Source organism: Rattus rattus, chromosome 14 (genome assembly GCF_011064425.1).
Source record: "Rattus rattus isolate New Zealand chromosome 14, Rrattus_CSIRO_v1, whole genome shotgun sequence".
In the NCBI taxonomy this organism is placed as follows: Eukaryota; Metazoa; Chordata; class Mammalia; order Rodentia; family Muridae; genus Rattus; species Rattus rattus.
Window position 1 is genome coordinate 12,710,048 of NC_046167.1, and position 18,452 is coordinate 12,728,499.

General features: G+C 48.6%; 1 protein-coding gene across 1 annotated transcript in view; it reads left to right on the plus strand.

Moving 5' to 3' along the window:
• The window catches only part of Usp6nl (USP6 N-terminal like), a 97,168-nt gene that overhangs the window by 25,830 nt on the left and 52,886 nt on the right, over positions 1-18,452 (plus strand). The window contains exon 2 of the mRNA XM_032919624.1: positions 16,935-17,002. Within this exon, the coding sequence (XP_032775515.1) occupies positions 16,935-17,002 (68 nt within the window). The remainder of the gene's footprint in view (positions 1-16,934; positions 17,003-18,452) is intronic.

Sequence of the window (18,452 nt, forward strand, 5' to 3'; positions counted from 1 at the left end):
CCAGGTCAGCCTGGAGAGTATTCCAGGGGCTTCACACCTGTGCCTGAGGAGGCTCCAGGTCAGCCTGGAGAGTTATTCCAGGGGCCATCTACCTTGGTTTTTGAGACAGCCTCTCTCTGGGACTTGAGACCAGGACCTCCCACCGCTCCTGTGCTGGGAGGACTACCAGCACACACCCAATGCAGCCGGCATTTTTATGTGGGTTTCATGCTTGGGGAGGGCAAGTACTTTACCAACCGCCACCGCCCCACTCCTGCTCTACTTTTAAGTTATCCATGCTGATACTCCAAGCTGAGTTTGTGTAACAGTTTTAGTAAGCGGATGCTGTCTGACGCAGCCCTGCCTTCCCTGAGGCAGGGATACAATGAACTCGTGCCCTGTCCCTCAGGCTTGGTGGATGATACTGAGTTCCCTTCTGGAAACTGTCTTTGTTGGGAAATATTAAAGTCTTTGTACAATATTCACAAACTGTAAGTTGCCAGTGATAGATATGTTAAAAAATGCTGCCTTTAAAGTTTGATCTTTAGAATTAATAAATTTCTGCTCCTAAGAACGTATGTGCTATATACATATATGAAAGAGATCGAGAAGAGTTTGAAGAAGATAACTGTAGAACTGAATTCTATTGCTGGGGCATAAATTAGAGACAGAATATAGGGCACAAAAGCCCTTTGTGGGATCTTCCCTTTTTCTGCCCAGCAACTTGCAGGTGTAAACTGGTAAGAGGTTTTTTAAATAAAGCTTTATTGTACTTAGTAGTATGTGAACTAATACCAGGCTGCTTCAGGTAAACTTTTGGAGAAACTTGCATACTTGTTTATAATAGTAGATTCCACACAAGTCCATTTTGTATCCTTTAGCACTTTAGCACGTTATAGTAGTACCAGAGAAGCAAAACCGCTTCAGAAATGTCGCCTCAGTGCACAGGGCTCAGTACGGCTTTTCCTCTTACTTGAGGAGGGTAGCTGCAAAACAAGCAGAGGCTGTTGTTTTGAGGCCATGGAATCAACCAGCCCACTTCCTGGTTACTGGTGCTATTTCCTTGGTAGCGTATCATTTATTAACTGGGACGTAGACAGACAACGTTCTCGTTTCTTGTTAACTTGTGTGTCGCTGTGCCTTGATGCTTTCTAGATGCAGGTTGAGCCTGAGGCTCCCACGCTAACACAGGGTAAGACAAGTACCTTACCTCCAGGTTTCACTTTCTCATTTGAAATGTACGCATTGAGAGTTTCTGGAGCGTGTAACCGGCCATGGGCTGTTTGAGCACTGAGCAAGGTGGAGCAGCGTCATCTGACGGGCACTGAGGCCCAGCCGATGTGCTGGTCCCAGCAGCTACTCTTCCACCAGCCTCGTCCTCAGTGCAGCTTCATTTTGTTCCCCTCCCCCGTCTCGTGAACTCTCTTGCCTGATGTAATGTTGAGCTAATGCTGACGAGTTTTCTTGACGAACCTTGGTTTGTTTGCTTGTCATTTTGTTTATTCATAGACCGCGTGACAGGTTTAGAAAACCTTGCGGCCTTATTGCTTTGGTCTGACCGTCACTCTGGAACATAAGAGCTGTATGATCTCTGCAGGTTAATTCATCTAATAATGTTCCTGATGTTTAATGACCACTAACGATGCCTACTTCGTGGTTCTGATGTGACGAGATTAGACCACACAGAGTAAATGTTGGCTTTTGGCTGTGAGGCCAGCCTTTCCTTGCCAACTTAATTTATCTGGGCTGCTGGTGAGTGACCAGCATATTTGTGTGTCACCTTTGGTAGTTGTTATGTAAAGTACATCTTACTTAGTGTACAGGCCACCAAACGGAACAACTTTATTAGCGTAATAGTCGTGATGGAATGTGAATAGTTGCATTTCATAATAAACACACGTACGTATTGACATGCTTGTGTTTAAGGTTGCTTAGAATTATTGAGTGAATTGTCTTTAAAACAGCTGTGTTGTGTGAATTTTGAGATACCATGCTTGAATTGAGGACACTTTAAATTTTATTTTATGTGTGTGGATGTTTTGATTGCATATATGCAAGTGCAAACATGTTTACCATGTCCTGAAGGCCAGAAGAAGGCATTGGAGTCCCTGGAAACTGGAGTTACAGTTGTGACCCAGCAGGTGCTGGGAGCAGAACCCTGGTCCTCTGACTGAACACAGTGCCCTTGACTGCTAAGCCATCTCTCCATCCCCTAGGGCACGTAAAAAAAGTAATTGGGTAACTTTCTTGTTTGTTTGTTTGTGGTAAGAATACTTTGATTCATTTTCTGCCATTCATTGTTAGCAGACTGTTGAGTTTTGATGGCATTTTGCTCAAGTATTGGGGATTAGGGGATTGGTTCTAATGCTTTTGATTAAACCGGGAATCTGCATGCCCAAATGCTGAAGGTCCTTGTCCCCGATTGGTTTTTGATTGATCAACAAAGATGCCAGTAGCCAATGTGCAGACTAGGAACTGGGAAGAAGGACGACAGAGAGTCGCTATGACCCAGGGGAGAAGGATGGGATGATGGAGCTACAGGAGAGAAGGCCAACCAGCCGTGTGAGAACTCAGGTGGTGGCTACTTCCCTGATTGGGCGTGGGGTAGCAGGGGAAGGTTTAGGAATGCCCAGCCTTTGAGGTAGCCAAGGCATTTTAAAATTAACTGCTGTGTGTGTGTGTGTGTGTGTGTGTGTGTATGTGTGTGTGTGTGTGTGTGTTCCTTTCGAGAATCCAGATAGCTCCTGGGTGGGGCGTGCGATCCGTTGGGAGCCAGAATGGTGTAGTCCAAACTCACGTCCACACTCCAGTTTGAACCGGGAGACAATCCCTGAACACCTCAAAGCATGACAATGTGGCTCTTCCTTCACAGTTAGCTGCTACTACGCAGTTGGTGTCAGTTCTGGTGTCACTTGGCTTTTACATAAGATTTTTAGAAGAGTAGGAAGTAGAGTATTTGGATGAACATAGGTTTTCTGAACTGTCTGACATCACTTCCTGTTGGAGTAAGCAGGCTGTGGGTCACCTTGCATTCCTTTTATCTGGTGTCTACAGCTTGAGTGGTGTGCGTGCCTTTGATCCCAGCCCTGAGAGGCTAAGGCAGGAGGACCGTGAGTACAAGAGCAGCCCGGGCTACAGTAATGGCTTAGGTCAGCAAGGCTGTGTTGTGAGACTTGGCCCAAACCACAGCAGCAGCACCTGCTCCAGCGGCGTTAGTCTTTGTTGATCCTTACAGGATCAAATTCAATACCAGCTTTTAGGGCACTGACTGTAGCACCCATGTTTATCCTGAATGTCCTAGGAAGAGCGGTGGGGAGGAAGGGAGTAAATTGTGAAAACTGATTGTAAAGGTGGTTGGTCCTCTGTCAGTAAGAGCGAAGCAGTTTTAGGAATGGTTACTTTGTGCATTAGGTGATTGTCAGTTTTGCAACTTCCTGTTGTTGTTTTTTGTGTGTGTTTGTCCTAAAACCCATAACTTAAAAAAATAATAGAAAGGCATAGTTGCTATCCCAAATAATGATATTAAGTCTCCTGTTTGCATAAGTGACTGACACTGGTGAGATTGGAAGGCTATGGAGTCCAGAATGCAAGTGTGGTAGACTAATCGGTGAAAAGGCTGGGCATGATAGACCATTCCTACAACCTAGCATTCGGGGGCTGAGGCAGGAGGATTGAGTTTTCAGACCTGTTTCTAAGGGAAGCATTGTAAGGACCAGTGCGGCTGGAGTGTCTGTAATAAGATGGCCATGGTATACATGAGCAAGCAGGGCGTTGAAGCAGACAGCCTGGATTTCAGTCCTGTGCTGTAGCTTAATTCCAGTATGACCTGAATTGTTTAAGCTTGCCACATCAGCCTCATGTGAAAATGACCTAGTCATAAGCCCACCATTAGCAGGCTGTTGTGGGGGGTGAGTTCATGTGTGTTACACGCCTACCACAGTATCTTTCAGGCCGTACTATCTCAGTAAACAGCTCACAGAACATCCACAAACAAGGAGTAGTTGCAGACTGACTACTCTTGCGCCATCTACTAGACAGTCGTCCTGCTGGAAAAGCAGTTAAGGTATAATCTGACTCGTCAGCACCAGTGGGCGAGGCAGAGACAGTGAAGTGACTCATCTCTTGTCTTGGGTGTAAGTATCATAAACATCTTCTCTTGGCAACGTGTCATTCAGCTCTGCACTCAGTGGTGGGAATTACATTCGTATTCAACAGTTAGCAATTATGTTTCTCATCAGTGGGAATGGTGTTTAACTATCATTACATCACTGTTTCCTTTTTCTCTGTGAGTCATTGTATGAAGTGGAGGAGCTACTGGTCTAATTTTGAGGCTTCTGGAAGTCAGTCGTGATTCAGTTTTGTCTTAGAAGTAAGGCAGATTATCCCCCATTGGCTGACTGAAGAATTGGCACTGGGTTTGCAAAAGGCTCCTTCCTCGGCTTCTCTTAGATGAACTTACCCGTGGGGTGACTAAATAGCCTTCCTATGGGGCAGGCACCTAACTCACAGGGAGGAGCAGAGCATAGGGAGCAGGTGCTCGAGACAGAGACAGAGGAGGAGCCAGCCTTGCCCCGTGCTCTAGATCCTTGACTTTAACATCGCTTTCCCTGGAAGGTGGAGGGGGGCGAGGGGGGGAGGCTCCAGGGTTGCCCTAGCTGAAGACTTTCCACTGGACCTGAAGGATGACGGAAACCCTGGAGAGCGTGGAACCTTGTGGTAGAGAAAGTGAGACTGAGGAGTCCTGTGTGGGGGCGGGAAGGAAGGAGAGGCATGGCGGAAGTAGGTGGAGCATAATAAATGCAGCAGGCAGGGCACAGGTGCCATCGTTCCCAGGGGCTCTCCTTTGTGAAGGGCACATGGATAATCCAAAGTGCTGCTTTAAAGAAACACATGTGACTGTTGTGTCTAAAATTTAGAGCCCATAAAAATGTAAGTGCCAGTTCCATGCAGAATCTTTAAAGTGAGTAAATGTGTAAGAGAAGCAGGAGTACACATGTGGTCGTGGACAGAATATACGCTGATAGGTTCCAGAGAGGCCAACTGCCTTTGTTCACAGAGATAGTAGGAGACTCACGTAAGCCAGTAAAATCCCATCGTCACCAGACACAGAAGTCTGGAGATCAAAAGCACTGGCCAGTTAGTTACCTTTAGGACCACCGGCAAGGGAAAGCACGGCAGCTGACAGTCGTGGTCTTGATTTAGTTTGAGTGGGGGAAGATTTTCTCTTGTACTCCAAGTCCCTGTCAGCAGTCGCGTTTTAGGACTTTCTAAGTGTTGAGTATCTGCCTGATGCTGGACGCTTTGTGCTTAGGGTATGGGGCATTTCACTCTGTCCTCACTAATCCTGAGCATGTGAGCTTGCAGACAGCTTGTCTGTTTGCAAACTGTTAATCTTTTTATTCATACCACACAGAGAGCTGTGGGGACTGGGAGGGCTGTCTGCAGTGGCAGCGGAGGGCTGATTGGAAATTAGTTTTTTGAGCAATAATGTGAGAATATAAAAGCAGTAGAAGCTGCAGCCTGCTTGCTGCCCGCGAGCCTGGCTGTGCTGCCACGCTCGCCGCTGGGGAAGAGGGAAGGCACCGTTCCCCTGGCCTCCACCGCCTGCTTGCCTTTTGCATCCCAGCCTTTAATGGGCATTTGTTTGAAGATGTGCATTCTGTAAATTTAATGAAAAATACTTAAAACCGTTTAAAGCATGACCTGGAGGGAATGTTGATATAACATTGACAGTGATGTAAATATTCTGAATGCAGTGGTAAAGCATTTACTGATAACTAAAAGGAATATTAAAGTATTAGGCTTAATTCTCTGGTACGCTTTATTATATGAGATGCTGCATATTAGCCTAGAGGTATGTGGATTTATGTGGAAACATGTTTGGGGAAGACCCCTAATTGTTTCTGAGGACATTAGGGTTCATGGCATCAGTCCTTTCTATATCCAATCTTCCCTGGCTTTCTTACCTTCCCATGGTTACTTGCACTATTTTTATAATTCCAACTTTGATTAAAATCTCTGGTTGTTGTTCCAAAGCGAGCATAACAGAGGGGAACGCTAAGTGAGTTTTAAAGATTAACATAAGAGCTGAGGAAGAAAGAAGGAGATGAGTTTCTCTGGAGGATGCACATTTCTTGGAGACATTTGTGTATGTGGAGCTGACCGTCCAGAGGTGGGGAGGTGGGACTGCATCGCCAGGAGGGGCCTGGCAGTGACAGGCAGTGCGGGCAGTGCTTGGGCAGAGGACGCTGGCCCAGCGAGTCTTAGAGCACTCTTGCTGGTGCCTTTGCGAGAGATGGACCTGGATGCTGTTTCAGAGTAAGCCAGCCTAGACAGCACTGAGCCACCAGTTGGTCGGTGATCCCTCGGGGACTTCGTCCCGATTTCTTTACAGTTGTGCTTTGACTGTAGTCTGTTTAGTTCTACTTGAGCGTTCCAGTCTTGGATTTCGAGCTGGCAGAGTACTTGTTGACACTTTGAGCACTGGGTGACCACACTAAAGCTTTAGCATTTGAGCACAGCAGTCCCACCTCTCCAGCTCCCATGTTGATAGCTTGACCACCATAACCGTGCAGTGTGCAGCATGGAAATTAGCAGGTAGCATGAACCCAGGCTCACTGCCTCTGCCTTTTCCCCTGCTGGCCACTAAGCCATAGTCCCCTACCTGTGGGCTTATACACAGTAGACATGTACTACGCCACCGTGTACTGGCAGGTAGACAAGAGTCAAGCAACCTTTTTAAAAGGATGCCTCTGGTTTATTTTAACAGAAAAGAAAACATAAAATATACAGGAGTGGTTTGACTGGGCAGTGAAGGTCTCTTGCTGCTCTCCCAGAAGTCCCATGTTGAGTTCCTAGCACCCCTGCTGGGCACCTCATAGGCAATTCCAGCTCTAGGGGGACCTGACACGGTCTTTGGCCTGTCTTGTGGACAGGTATTTGTTTACACAAATACATGCACATAAATTAAAATAATAATAAAAAAATGTATGTGTACAAAACATACACATTTTGAATACTATAGAGAAATTCTAGTATTACTGGTTGCTTGTACGAAGGAAACTTCAGTTTGTAGTGAGTTTTGTATGTGTGCACATCAAGGTTTATTTTGGATACCGACAGTGTATTCTGAATATTAATAGGCAACACAGTTTGGTGTAATAACAGTAATGGCGTCTTCTGTGGTGGAGTATGTAGAGGAAATATTTCATATTTTGTAGGTGTCAAGGTCACATGGGTTAGCCTTCTTGGTGCCATTAAGGTTAATGCCATACCCTTTGTATCTTACTCCGTATATGGACTTGTAGCTTTTTGTACTATTTACCTGTTTGGAAGGTTCTGGTAGTCTGCCACTCTTTCTGGTGCAGCCATGCAAACTCTTGTAATATCACACTGATGGCAGGTACCCTGGAGGTCACTTGAGTGTGATGAACCACGCACGTGTCTTGTAGTCCCCATTCTAATGTAGACGGCTTGCTCTCTGGGCAGCCAATATTTGACACAGGAAATGTCCATTGCCTCTTGCGATTCCTTGGATCCAGTGTTTCCTTCTGTTTTGATTCTGTAGGAAGAAAATTATTCTATACTTGTTTTAAAAGGTAAGGGGTATTTTTGGGGGCCCTACTAAAACCAGTGCCAAGATCACCGCTGTGGTGAGGAGAATCTAGATCAAGCTCAATTCCACGTATAATGAGGATTTATACTGACTAATGAGCCATTGGGTGGAGCTGTGTCCGCGAACGTGACCAGGAGACAAATCTAGCAAGCAGGCAGGATGCTTGCTGAAGGCAGGCCAGGATGACCAGCTAGCTGGTGAGAGATTTGCACCAAACTGAGTTGAATCATTCTTCTACAATTAGGCTAGAGAGCCTGAGACTAGGGCCAAAGTCAGGGCTTCCTGGAAGAGGAAGTTAAGTCCTGACTATAGTTTTACTGAGAGGGTGCCAGTGGCTTTTGTTATTTTGTTTCGTGTTGTTTTTCTGTAGTGTGTTTTCAAATTGCTGGTCAAATAAGCACATAGAGGTAGCAGATTTCGAATTCTTATTTATTTATGTTTCTGAAACAAGACACAAATTGCCATGTGGCTTAAAAAATGTAGATTTATTCCCTTACAGTTCTTGAAGTGAGCAACCTGAAATTCACTAACTGGGTCAGTAGCGTCACTTCCTTCTGGAGTCACCAGAGGAGAATAGGTGTCCTTTCATCTCCATCTTCGGGGGCTGCTGCTCTGCAACCTCTTGCTTCCAACCTCACTGGGCTGTCTGTTCTGGTGTTCAGGACAGTTGTGATGGAACCAGGCCCACCCGTACACTGTCAGTCACAAGTGAGGCCCTTTCCCTATGCGCTGGTTTCCCAGGCTACGGGGATTAGGCTGTGAGCATCACAGTAGGTTGTGGGAAAACACGCTCCAGTGTATCTCAGCTTGTTACTTTGTAATATCTAAAAGCATATTTCTTTTTTCTCATCTGTGGCATAAAATCTCAGGTTTAAGGCAGTCTTTCTTAGGACTTTGAAACTTGTGCCTTGTTATGTTGTAGTTGATGAGAAACCGGGTACCAGTCTGATTCCGTTTCCTTAGTGTATGACTTGACCTTTTCCTTTTTCCTCCTGTGCTTCTCGGATCTTCTGATGTTGGATATTAACCCTGTCCTCAGTGGAGCGTAAATTCATTCATGACTATCTAGTTCAGTGTATTTACTGTTTCTAGACACAAAAAGTAACAGGGCTGCTGATTTATGCAAAATGTTTCCCAAATTATAGGCTCTTGCCCATTTAAATAAATAATAAGGAAAAGCATATAAAAGAATAAAATTTTCATTATAAGTATGTGGGCTAGCAAGCTGACTCGTGGGTAAAGGTTGAAGGTTAAAGGACCTTTATCCAGGTCCAGCTGGATGCTGAGTTCAACCCTTGGAACACACATGATGGGGGAAGAGACCAACCCTTAAAAGTTGCCCTCGTCTTTACACTGGTGCTTCTATGGTGAATGCTTCCCTTCTCCCCCAATCTTACCATGTGTTTATAGTGTGAATCAGAACCTGGCATTTTAATTAATTAAAAATATTAAAAATTAAAATGTATGATAAAATATAAAATAGACTTGGAAAGTATTTCTTATATTTAATCTGCTTGTGCGTGTGTGTGCATGCGTTCCATGACAACTCTTACTGAAAGTCCTAGGAATGCGGCTAATTTACCATGTAAGAGTGGCTTGTGAGTTGCTTGTGTAAGGCCCTGTTTGCCGTGCGATGGAATGTCGGGTGTAGGCTGCTGTGGCTCCTCGTTGGGATTCAGCCTGAAAGGCGTGTTTTTCTCTCAACAAACATCATCTTTGTTTGAGTATCCATAGTCCAAGTACCCACAGTGAGGCCTTCTTCCATTTGGAGAAGGCAAGACCGCATCTCAAGCTCCTGTCGTGTGCTCGTCACAGTTGAGTAGGGCCGCACCACCTTTTGTTTCTGGCAGCGGCAGAGTGTATGAGGCACCACCTACTCTAACGTAGTAATGAGACCGTGGAGTAGATCAGGGTTCTATGAGGACTGAAACGGCCATCATCTTTCAGGACCAGCCTGTTTGTCTAACCCAGGGTAATGTCACTGTTTTCTAGCCTTACTGCTTACCTGTCTAGGTATTCACAATGCTCTCAATGTTCTTTGGGGTTGAATTTGAAATTTAGAAATATTGTAGGGGTTGGGATTTAGCTCAGTGGTAGAGCGCTTGCCTAGGAAGCACAAGGCCCTGGTTCGGTCCCCAGCTCCAAAAAAAAACCAAAAAAAAAAAAAAAAAAAAAAAAAAGAAATGTTGTAATGTATGTTTTTAAAGGATGTGGTTCAAGTAGATCTTATTCTGAAAAGTTTGAGGGGATTTAAATGATTTAGACATCAAATTATGTCAAATTTTAAAATGTTTCTGAAAAATACTGTAGTTGTCATTTTCTTCCATAAATTTGTGCCTAGAGATATTTTCCCATAAACTTGAGTATTAAACTAATATATTAGTAAAGTAAGGGGGCTGTTTAAAATAGTCATTTCTCATATTTCTCCATGGTTTTCTTTTTAAGGGCGGACTTCTTTACATACAGCTTTTTAACAGCCATGTTGAACTGTACTTAAATCATACAATATTTTGGCAATGATTTTTTCCAAAGAAACTTATTTTTATAGATTTCTCATGAACGTGGGGCATTAAGTTATAGTGTAAATAGTGCAATAGCACCATTCGAATATCACGATGGCACTGAGGAGCAAGGTGGCACTGAACAGTAGTTGCCCAAACTTCTGCACACTTGGAGAGATACTAGGTGGCTTTGAGTGGTGTGCGTGTGTGTGCGTGCGTGTGTGTGATGACAGCTTTAGGGTAAGTTATTCTCACAGTGGAGGTTGTAAAAGCAGTGTAGTGTATGCTGAGGGCGGATCAACTGAGACAAGAGAGCAGGAAACACATTTTAAGCAGATGTCCCATGCTGTGGGTGGCTACCAGGCAGTGTGAGTTACTAATGTCTTCAAATTCAGCAGTAGGAAAACTAGTATTTCCTTTCTGTCTCTTAAAAGAAGCATATTTGGCTGTAATTTATAAGGTTAGTTGGGCCTTTAATCTACTTTCTTTCTAGAATACATTTGTTAATGTAAATAAAAGTGTCTCTCCAGAGAGACACACAAGACTAGCATTTATAAGGGAATTCTTAAAACTCACTTGCTGGAGTAAACTGTTTTGATCATGTTCATAAAGAGCATGATGATTCTGTCAGGAGACCAAGGTTCAGTTCCTTTCCTCAGAGCGACTGCTCCGAGGCACGTGGGTTTCCCTGCAGAGGTCTCTCTTTAGCCTGGCAGTGGTCTGAGAGCAACGGCTCACAGCGGCTTGCCCGCCTGTTCTTGGATTATTGACATTGCAGTTCCCTCCCACGTTGTCTCCTGTTCTTTTACTCTTTAAAACTTTCTTCTACCTCTGCTGGGTAGTGGCTAGAAGGGAGGTTAAAGCATTTAAGAATGGTTATTAAAATTAGGGTTGAGAAAAATTTAAGCTACAAGGTATTTTTTGCTGTTTTTAAACTAATATAAATGACTCCTACTTGTTTACTGACCTGAATGCCTACAGGTAGAATGTGGGTAAAGGGTATGTCCTTGTAAGATTCTGATGCATACTAGCCAATGACTTCACAGTACCGTTCGTCCTTTCCTATGTCCTGAGCGCAGTGACCCGTCTCCTGGTGCAGTCAGCATGCTGCTTGTGCAGTCTACGTGGATGCAGAGTGATTTTTACTTTACCACTTTTTATAAACAACTTTAAATTTTTGTAATTTTGTAATTACTGAGGCTGATTTTCCCTCTCTATTTTAGTTTGTTTGTAAGTTTAGATTTAGATTTTTATTTTATTTTATTTTATGTGCCTGATACCCAAGGATGTCACAAGAGGGGGTTGGATATCCTGAAACTGGAGTGACAGATTGTTTTGAGCAAGGATGTTCATGCTGGGAACTGAGCCCAGGTTCTCTGCAAGGCCAACAAGTGCTCCTGACCACCATCTCTTCAACCTAATGAATTTAGATTTTGGTGGGGGTGGGTTGAGGTGGTGGGGGTGCAGGTAGAGCTGTGCAGCAGTGTAGGCCACGTGCCTTGGAAACAGTTGACTGTCACCTGGACTCACTGCGCTCTGTGTCCTTCCATGTGCCAAGGCGCAATGCTGTTTCCCAGTCTTCAGTTTTAACGGATCGCCTTTCTGCTGGGGTCACCTCTGCACGCACAGCCCTTCAGCATTCCCTATATTTAACTCCTCTGCTCGCTCCCTAATGAGTCCCTGTCTTCAGGGCGCATCAGTCAGTTCTCCTGTCACTGTGAGGAAATGCTCCTGGTGGACAACTTCAATCTGCTTGGTAGGTCGCCTCTGCTTGGCTGGCCCCACTCTTGTGGACCTGTGGCAAGGTAGAACATCGTGCTGAGGTTGAAGCAGAGAGAGAAGATGTGAGGAGAGGGGTCCTGGGACAAGACAGCCCTTCGAAAGCACGCCTGGTGATGTGCGGGCTTAAACTCATCAGTGGGTTAACCTGGGATGGGGTTAACGTCCATCACCTCTCACTGAGCGCTCAGCTAGGAACCAAGCTCTGAGCACATCTCTGACGGACACTTCATATCCAGACTGTGATGCTAGGCCTTTAAGGGAGGGGCTTCAAGAGTCCCTCAGTTGCCATAGGGATGGGACTTGAGGGGAAGTAGATTTGTGAGCTCCGTCTGTCGTCATTTTTATGAAGCAGTGGTTAAAGATGGGGCTGTCCAGTCAGGACTGTCTGTTTCCATTTTGAGCTTTACTTTTTACTAGCTTTGTCATTGAGTTATCTGTTTGACATTGCTAAACCTCATGTCTGATTGGCTGTGACTTAGCCTACGGTGCTGTGAGGATCTGTGGCAGGCCTGTTGAAGAGCTCCGTGCGTGTCCTGCTGTGGCAGTGGCTGTCGGCACTGTTAGTCTTGCTCTCGTGCATTTCCTGTTCCTAGTCTTTGTCCACGCCCAGGGTTTTCAAGTGGACAGGGCTGCCTTTTCCTCCTTGATTGGTAATGCCTTTCACATCTCTGATTTGTCCTTTATTTCATTATGGTCCTTGGAATCTATTTATCTCTCCATCCTTCCATCCACCCACCCACCCATCCATCCGTCCATCCGTCCGTCCATCGTTCCCGTGGTAGTACACAGATCAAAGCCAGGGTGTGGAGGAGTGTTTGGCTTATACTAACATGTCACAGTCAGTCAGTGAGGGAGGCGAGGGCAGGAGCTGAAGCAGAGACCATGAAGGAGTGCTTTGCTGGCTTTCTCTCTGAGGCTCATTCAGCTTGCTTTCTTATAGAACCCAGGGCCACCCACCTGTCTAGGGGTAGCACTGCCCACGGTGGACTGGTCCCTCCAGTGTCAATCATTAGTTAAAGTGTTGCACGGATGTGTCAGCTGATCAGACGGGGATGCTCAATTGAGATTTCTTCCTTAGGTCCTCTGTGGTGTGTGTCAAGTGGACAAGACAACCACCACCGCCACCACCACCACCTCCACCACCACCACCCACCTCCATCTCCTCCTCCTCCTCCTCCACCTCCACCACCACCTCCACCTCCCACCTCCACCACCACCTCCACCTCCACCTCCCCCCCACCACCTCCTGTGGCACCACCTCCACCACCTCCCCTCCACCACCACCACCACCACCTCCCACCTCCACCTCCCTCCACCACCACCACCACCTCCCACCACCACCACCACCTCCACCTCCTCCCCCCCACCACCACCACCACCTCCACCTCCCTCCACCACCACCACCACCCCACCACCACCACCACCACCACCACCACCTTTGTCCACCACCACCACCTCCCCCCCCCTCCACCACCCTCCACCTCCACCTCCACCTCCACCCACCACCTCCACCTCCACCTCCCCACCCTTCCCTCCACCACCACCACACCTCCCCACCACCACCCCCCTCCTCCCACCTCCACCTCCCACCCACCACCTCCCCACCTCCCCACCTCCACCACCTCCACCTCCACCTCCACCTCCCACCACCACCACCACCACCTTTGTCCCCACCACCTCCCCTCCACCACCACCTCCCTCCACCTCCCCTCCCCCCACCACCTCCACCTCCTCCCTCCCCCCCACCACCACCTCCCACCTCCACTCCCACCTCCACCTCCCACCTCCTCCCACCTCCCCACCACCTCCACCTCCCTCCCCCCCCTCCACCCCACCTCCCCACCACCTCCCCCCCCACCTCCACCTCCCTCCACCTCCCACCTCCCCACCTCCCACCACCTCCACCACCTCCCTGGCTTACCTCCCCCACCTCCACCTCCACCACCACCCCCCCACCTCCACCACCTCCACCACCTCCACCTCCACCTCCTCCTCCTCCACCACCTCCTCCTCCACCACCACCACCACCACCTCCACCACCACCACCACCACCACCACCACCTCCACCACCTCCCACCTCCACCCCACCACCACCTCCACCTCCCCACCTCCTCCCACCACCACCACCTCCTCCCACCTACCACCCCACCACCACCTCCACCTCCTCCCCACCTCCACCACCTCCCACCTCCTCCACCACCACCTCCACCTCCACCTCCCTCCTCCACCTCCCTCCACCACCACCTCCACCCACCTCCACCTCCCCACCACCACCACCTCCACCTCCACCTCCCCTCCACCACCTCCACCCACCTCCTCCCTCCCACCTCCCACCACCCCTCCTCCCTCCACCACCTCCTCCTCCCTCCCCCCCTCCCCCACCCACCTCCCACCTCCACCCCACCACCCACCACCACCTCCCTCCTCCACCTCCCACCTCCCACCTCCCACACCACCACCCCCACCCTCCACCTCCACCACCTCCCCACCTCCACCTCCCACCACCACCTCCCCTCCACCCACCCACCTCCCACCACCACCTCCACCACCACCACCTCCACCATCACCTCCACCTCCACCACCACCACCCCCACCACCACCACCTCCACCACCAACTCCACCCCCACCCCCCCCACTACCACCCCCACCCCCCCCCCCCCCCCCCCCCCCACCTCCACCTCCACCTCCCACCTCCTCCACCTCCCACCTCCCCCCACCTCCCACCTCCCCCCCCCCCCCTCCCCCACCACCACCCCCCCCACCACCACCCCCACCACCCCCACCACCACCACCACCACCAACACCAGCCCAGACCCGCCACCACCGCCACCGCCGCCACCACCGCCCACACCTCCACCCCCCCCACCTCCACCACCACCACCTCCCCTCCACCTCCACCTCCCACCCACCTCCACCTCCCACCTCCTCCCACCCTCCCTCCCACCTCCCCCCCCCACCTCCCCACCTCCCACCACCACCTCCACCCACCACCACCACCTCCCACCACCTCCCTCCTCCTCCACCCACCACCTCCCACCTCCTCCCACCTCCCACCTCCTCCCACCTCCACCACCTCCACCTCCTCCTCTTCCCACCTCCACCACCTCCCACCTCCCCACCTCCCTCCCCTCCTCCACCTCCACCTCCACCTCCACCCTCCTCCACCTCCACCCCCCACCTCCACCTCCTCCCTCCACCTCCTCCCCTCCACTTCCCACCACCTCCCCCCACCTCCCCACCTCCTCCACCTCCACCTCCTCCCCCTCCCACTTCCCACCACCACCTCCACCTCCACCTCCTCCACCTCCCCCACTCCACCTCCCACCTCCCCTCTACCTCCTCCCCCTCCCCTCCTCCCCCTCCACCTCCCCCTCCACCTCCTCCCCACCTCCTCCCCCTCCCCCTCCCACCTCCCCACCCCCACCACCTCCACCTCCTCCACCTCCTCCTCCTCCTCCTCCTCCTCCTCCACCTCCTCCACCTCCTCCATGTCAGCAGGCACACGCCCCACTTGTGTTGGAGCGGAGTGCTCTATCACAGCTACAGAGAACAAACCAGGACGACTCGTGCATGTCTTATTCCTAAGCAAACCTAAGATAGCGTCCCTGTGGCACTTTCAGCATCCTTAGCGTTCTTTATCCTTTCCTCCTCTCTCCCCTGCACTGCCTGCTTCCCACTTCCCAGCTAAATCCTCCATTTCCGGTTTTCATTGGACGCCTAAGAGCCTGCCACCTCCGTTTCTCCTTCCTGATCTATGAAGTGTAACCACAAGGCCTTTCCGTGCCTGGCCCAGCTCCTAAATCAAAGACACGGGGACCTCTTATCAATTATGAAAGCTTAGGCTAACTCTTAATTTAAATTAATCTGTTTATACTAACCTACGCTCTGCCATGTGGTTCCTTACCTCACCTTAGTCCCAGCACTGGTTTCTTCCCCCAAGCCTCACTAGCAAGTCTTCTTGCCCCTGACTCTTTCCCAGAGTTACCATCTCTGCCGGATGCCCCGCCTGTCCCCTCCTGCCAAACTGTTGGCTGTTAACCCTTTTTTTTTTATTTTAAAAAATACATATTTACTTATTCATTTATTTATTTATTTATTTATTTATTTATTTATTTATTTCATGTATGTTGGCACACTGTAGCTGATTCCAGACACACCAGAAGAGGTCATCCAATCTCATTACAGATGGTTGTGAGCCACCATGTGGTTGCTGGAATTTTAACTCAGGACTTTTGTTAGAGCAGTCAGTGCTCTTAACCACCGAGCCATCTCTCCAGCCCCGTTCATCTCTTTATTAAACCAACCAGAAGGTGTCTTAGGCAGGTGAGCAAGGACAGCAAAACATCTTCACACAGTGTACAAAAAGTTTATCCCAACACAAGTTGATCCTTGAGTGCTACATCTGTTACTTTCCTTGTCACTGTGGCCAAATATTATCCTCTGTAAGAGACACAGCCAAGGAAAGACTTGCTTATTTTGGCTCGTGGTTTCAGGGGAATGGCTAGGAAGGCAGGGTGGTAGGAACATGTTCAGAGCCCTCCCGAATGGTGCTTAACCAGCAAGAAGTGCCAGACCGACCCGGCTCTATGATCAAGGCCTCTGTCTCCCTGACCCCCATCCCACATGGAGATTCTGTGTCCTAAAGGTTCTACAGTCTCCCAAACAAGACCAGACGTGACCTTGGGAGGGGTGTGTGTGTGTGTGTGTGCGTGGGTATGTGCGTGTGCATGTATGTGTATGTGTGTGCACATGTGTTGTGTGCGTGTGTGTGTATATGCGCGTGTGCGGGTGTGTGCATGTGTATGTGTGTGTGCGCGCATGTGTGTGGTCACATCTCACTGAAGTTAAGACCACAATGTGCTAGATGGATAAATGTATAGTCTGACTTTATACATGTATGGCATGGACCAGTTAGTACGCCAAAACTGAACCTAAACCATCATTCTGACTTTATTACTCTTTTATTGTAGGCTGTGTTGCCTTTATGTTCTCTTAGTTTTATGACTAACTTTATTATTCTCAGGATAACAGCCCATCTAAATTTGATCTCTCCACAGATTCGGACCAGGATGTAGCGCTCAAACTCGCTCAGGAACGAGCTGAAATAGTTGCTAAATATGACAGAGTAAGTATCTGTATTTACCCTTCAAGTGTGTTTATTAGAAACTCATATAAATAGAAAGGGGCTTGCTTTTTGGAGAGCTGAAATCACAGGAAGTTTTGTCAGAACATAGAGTTCAATTCTTTTTTTTCCCCTCTGAATATTTTCTCCCTCCCTCCTTCTTCCCTCCCTCCTTCCCTCACTCCCTCCCATCCTCCCACTACCTCCACCCCCACCCCAGCCCGGCCGCTGTCCACGATGTGACTCCCGCTGCCTTCTGTGTCTGTGCATTGCTGTTTCCTTCCTGGAGTCCTTGTGTCCTGGATGTTCAGAGACCCCATTGCCCACCTCTTGGACGTGGTCCCTTAGACTGTCCGCTCTGAATGTGATGTGCAGCGGCTGTTTACCGTGTTACCCGGCGGGACTCTTTCTCATCCTCCGAATACCACTTACCTCAGTGTTTTGACATATTTTGCTTGTTATTTGTTCTTTCTTCTAGGACAAAAACTCTTTGGGGTATGAAATTTGTTTTATTTGATTTATTCCTCTAAACTAATTACATGGAACAATTTCTGACTCATAGCTACTTAATAAATACTTGAGTATGTAAATATATAGAATTAAATAGTTTTATATGAATACTTTATATGTGGTCTGTGAATTTACCATCAATCTCAGATTCTTGTATTTATGTTTCGTGTAAATTCAATTTTAACAAGCATTTTACCCTATGTCGTAATGAGAATTATTTTCCGACTTTCTAATGTTTTATTCTTTGAGAACCTCATACGTGCATACAGTGTATTTTGATCATATTCACCCCTGTTCCTCCTCGCTCCTCCCAGATCCACTCTGCACCTCTTGGTGCTGCTCTCAACTGCCTTGCTCCCTTCCTCCCTTTCCCTCCTTTCCCACCAAGCCCAGTTTCTGCTGCTCATACGTGCACATGGGTGTGTGCAGCCTTGGTGGGATGTGCTCATCTTACCAGGGACCACGCCCCTGAAGGAGACTGGCTCCTCCTCTCCTGCTAGCATCCATCCTCTGTCAGTATCTGTCAGTAGTTCCTCAGCTCAGGGACGGGGCTTAGGCCCCCCTCTTCCTGCATGCTGAAATCATGACTGACTGACTGGATATTATGCCAGCAGCCACCACTGCTGTGAGCGCCTGACTACACTGGTTTGCTTATGCCCAGAAGACACTCTTCTGTCCTGTTCCTCCTTGACCTCTGACTCTAACAGCCTCTGGCCCCTTTTTCCACAGTGTTCATGAGGAAGGAGGGGAAGAGGTGTAGTATAGAGAGCCCATTCATGATAGAGCACCCCTCAGACACTGACCCCTGCGTTTGACCCACAGTGAGTTCCCATCCTCATAGCTGTCTGCTATACAAAGAAGCTTCTCTCAGCTTCTGAGCTTCTGCGCTCAGCTCATCTGGGGTAGAGAGAGATGCGTGTTAGAGGGCAGCGCGATGCTGGGT